Here is a 3,423-nt window from a genome sequence, read left to right as displayed (position 1 = left end):
TTACATTTATTATAACTGTTGTTACATTTATTATAACTGTTGTTACATTTATTATAACTGTTGTTACATTTATAATAACTGTTGTTACATTTATTATAACTGCTGTTACATTTGTTATATCTGTTGTTACATTTGTTATAACTGTTGTTACATTTATTATAACTGTTGTTACATTTATTATTACATTTAGTATAACTGTTGTTACATTTATTATAACTGCTGTTACATTTGTTATAGCTGTTGTTCCATTTGTCATATCTGTTGTTACATTTGTTATAACTGTTGTTACATTAATTATAAATGTAACAACAGTTACATTTATTATAACTGTTGTTAGAACATGAAAACTTTGGACTGCAGCTGCCTGTAGTGTGCACGTGTGACTTCATGGCCTCTTTAGTCACCACAAAAAGGCTGTAGCTTGGTCAAAGTACTTACATTAAGCTAAATTAATGATGTAGTGTTTGCATGCTTATTAGTAAATATTGTTTAAAATATAGGATTTATAATATGAATTTTTGATTTCCAACTGAATTTATTGACGCTCCATTAAATTTTCCTTGTTGCTGAAATTGTGTTTTTACCTGCCTCTGTGGGTTTGAGCCCAGGCCGATCATCCAACCCTGGTTTTCCTGGAGGCCATGGACTTTTGATGTGACTTGCTAGTTTCCCCTCAAGAAGATCCAGTGAGTGTGGTGGTTGGTTGACAGCTGCCCATGTGTACAGCTGATCATGCTGCAGAAACAGATTTCTCTTCAAAACCATTCTTACTTATCTGAGTCTTTACATGTTAAAAATAAATATGAATAAAAGTTTAACAAAGGAAACAAAGAAAGTATGACCTGTTTGTACATGTTTAGTTACTGTCTGTCTTCATGTCTAATACAAATGTGTAGCTAGTACAAGCTAGCATTATAATCATATTACATATTATAATGCTTTTCTGTAATATTTTTTGTTTTATTATCTTCTTAATATTCAGAAGTACTTTCAGGAAGAGAGAGAGAGGCGATGTGGTGTTTTCCCACTTGATTGGACTGTTTTTGCCCTGGGTCCTCCACATGCTTGTAGCATTCCTACTTGCAAGGATTGATACTGATAAATAAAATAATCCATTAATGTTGGGGATGTAAGGCAGCACAGTGGCGCAACTGGTAGAGCTGCTGCCTCTCAGTGAGCAGGTCCTTGGTTCAAACCCCGGTCCAGGGGCCTCTCTGGGTGGAGTTTGCATGTTCTCTCCGTGCATGCGTGGGTTTTCTCCGGGTGCTCCGGTTTCCTCCCACAGACCAAAAACATGCATGTTAGGCTGATTGGTAACTTTAAATTGTCCCTAGGTGTGAGTGAGAGAGTGAATGGTTGTTTGTCTCTATGTGGCCCTGTGATGGACTTGCGACCCGTCCAGGGTGTACCCGCCCCTCGCACAGTGATTGCTGGACATGGGCACCGGCGACCCCCGTGACCCAAAATGGAATAAGCGGGTAAAGAAAATGGATGGATGGATGGATGGATGAGAATATTTCAGCCATAATAGCTGAGGCACTGTGAGGCTCAGCTATTATGAATGAGCCTCGCAGCGCCTCACTGGTGTTGATGCTATGAGAACATGCTCAAAACATTCTCTTATCTCTAGCTGGAGGTCGACTAGCTGACAGCCATGGATCCTGTCTATGTTTCTGACTGCAGCTGACAATAAGGGAATGCATGCTGAACTCTGCTGCTGGATAAAAGTCTGCAGCAACCTCTGTTAGATGCTCATTCAGTGACAATATCCATGTATTGTAAATCTGTGTATGTAGTCTGTTTTGAATGAGCCCTTGCGAGCAATACCAGTTAAAAATCTTCTCATGTCCTCGAAGTGGCTTATTTGAATAAGAAGATAATAATAGGATATTTATTCATCCAACAAAGACAATTAAGAATCGCAACGGGTGGAGTGACTCTAACACAACGACCTGTTACAATATCACTCACTTTGCATTGACAATCCCACCCACAAAGCAGGGACACAAGTCACAGTGGCAAATCACCTGCACCTGAGAAGAACCGATTACACGAGAGCCAAGTGGAGTCACACTTATCAATAGCAAAGCGGCTTTAGAGCTCCCATCAATGTCATGTGGTGAGGTACATGAGTCTGACTGTATCAGGATTTTATAGCCTAGATCTTAAAATCAAACACAGGTAGTCTGATACTTTGCTTACCTAAACTCTTACTGCTCTATTACAACCGATGATATCCAATTCCATAATTTCCACCAGGAAATAAAAACTATAATGTTGCTCTCTTGTCTCACGTTGATATTTTGACGTCAAATTAAATTGCTATAGCAAAAGGAAATTAATTGGTCTCTCCATTCCAGTTTTATTTTACAGGAGAGTCAAAATAATAATATACAGGCTATATATAAAAATATAAAGGTTGATCTGACGATACAATTAAAAAAGATAAATCAGTATCAGCCTAATAAAGTTGTCAGTTTATAAAAATTAGAAAAACGAAATTAAAGAAAATCTATACAGATTTAGCGTGTGTCCAGAAAGAGTGTAAAGAGAAAACTGAAGGAAGTTAGGAGAGTAAATATCCAGCTACATACTTCAAACCTGGCTGGAGCAACAGAGGTGATGTTGGCCGTGCTACCTCCTAGCAGCTCTCTAAAACACTCTGTAAAAGGCAGAAGAAGACCCATGGCTAAGATCTTGGAGCAGAATCGTTCAGCCTCCTCTGGTTCCTCTTTTTGCTGCTGCAGAAACAGCTTCTCCAACAGAGTACGACCTGGACACACATAGATCAGTTAGCAAAACAGTTTTAGATAATTTAAAAGTGACCAAAAACTCTTTAGACCAAATTATGAAACTTCAAATATTAAATATGAATATTGAGGTATTAAGTAATGACTCAGTTGTGTTTTACAAAAAAGAATCACCTTTTATTTAGACAACACATAGGTAAACTGCCATACAGTCTTTATGTGTAAGAGTTTCCGCCAGTATCCATTTAAATTGGTGCATGTTCATACAGTGTTTGTGCCAGCTTTTGTGGTGTATAAATTGGGTGTTCTGTCAGTAATGTCTCAAAGATCATTGCTAAACAATTCACTAGAAGATGACAGCTGACATGCCTTCAACAGCTAATTTATGGGTCCACCTGTTAAACTGCTTGTTCACGATAACAACTCATCAGCCAATGGTGGGACATACGGTTGTAGCAGATCAGATAAATTTGGGGGGGGGGGGGGCAAAACTGTTCAGTGATTTGTAGACATACATGAGTATTTTGAACTGGATTCGAAGGTGAACAGGTAGCCAGTGCAGGGAGGCCAAAACTGGTGTAATGTGCTCTCTTTTACCTGGACTGGTTAAAAATCGGGCTGCTGCATTCTGGACCAGTTGTAGTCGTGCAATGGAGGTCTGACTGATACCAAA

General features: G+C 38.7%; 1 protein-coding gene across 1 annotated transcript in view; it reads right to left on the bottom strand.

The window, feature by feature from the left end:
• Positions 1-2,705, bottom strand: part of fmn2b (formin 2b) — a 49,936-nt gene extending 47,231 nt beyond the window's left edge. Inside the window, exons 1-2 of the mRNA XM_037691580.1 lie at positions 2,595-2,705; positions 585-735 (exon numbers count right to left, since the gene is read on the bottom strand). Coding sequence (XP_037547508.1) covers positions 585-735; positions 2,595-2,687 — 244 coding nt within the window. The 5' untranslated portion in view covers positions 2,688-2,705. The remainder of the gene's footprint in view (positions 1-584; positions 736-2,594) is intronic.
• Positions 2,706-3,423: the final 718 nt, after the last annotated feature.

Source organism: Nematolebias whitei, chromosome 17, assembly GCF_014905685.2.
Source record: "Nematolebias whitei isolate Nwh7 chromosome 17, NemWhi1, whole genome shotgun sequence".
NCBI lineage: Eukaryota > Metazoa > Chordata > Actinopteri > Cyprinodontiformes > Rivulidae > Nematolebias > Nematolebias whitei.
Note: the sequence above shows the minus strand (reverse complement) of the source record. Positions and strands in the feature narration are given on the sequence as shown.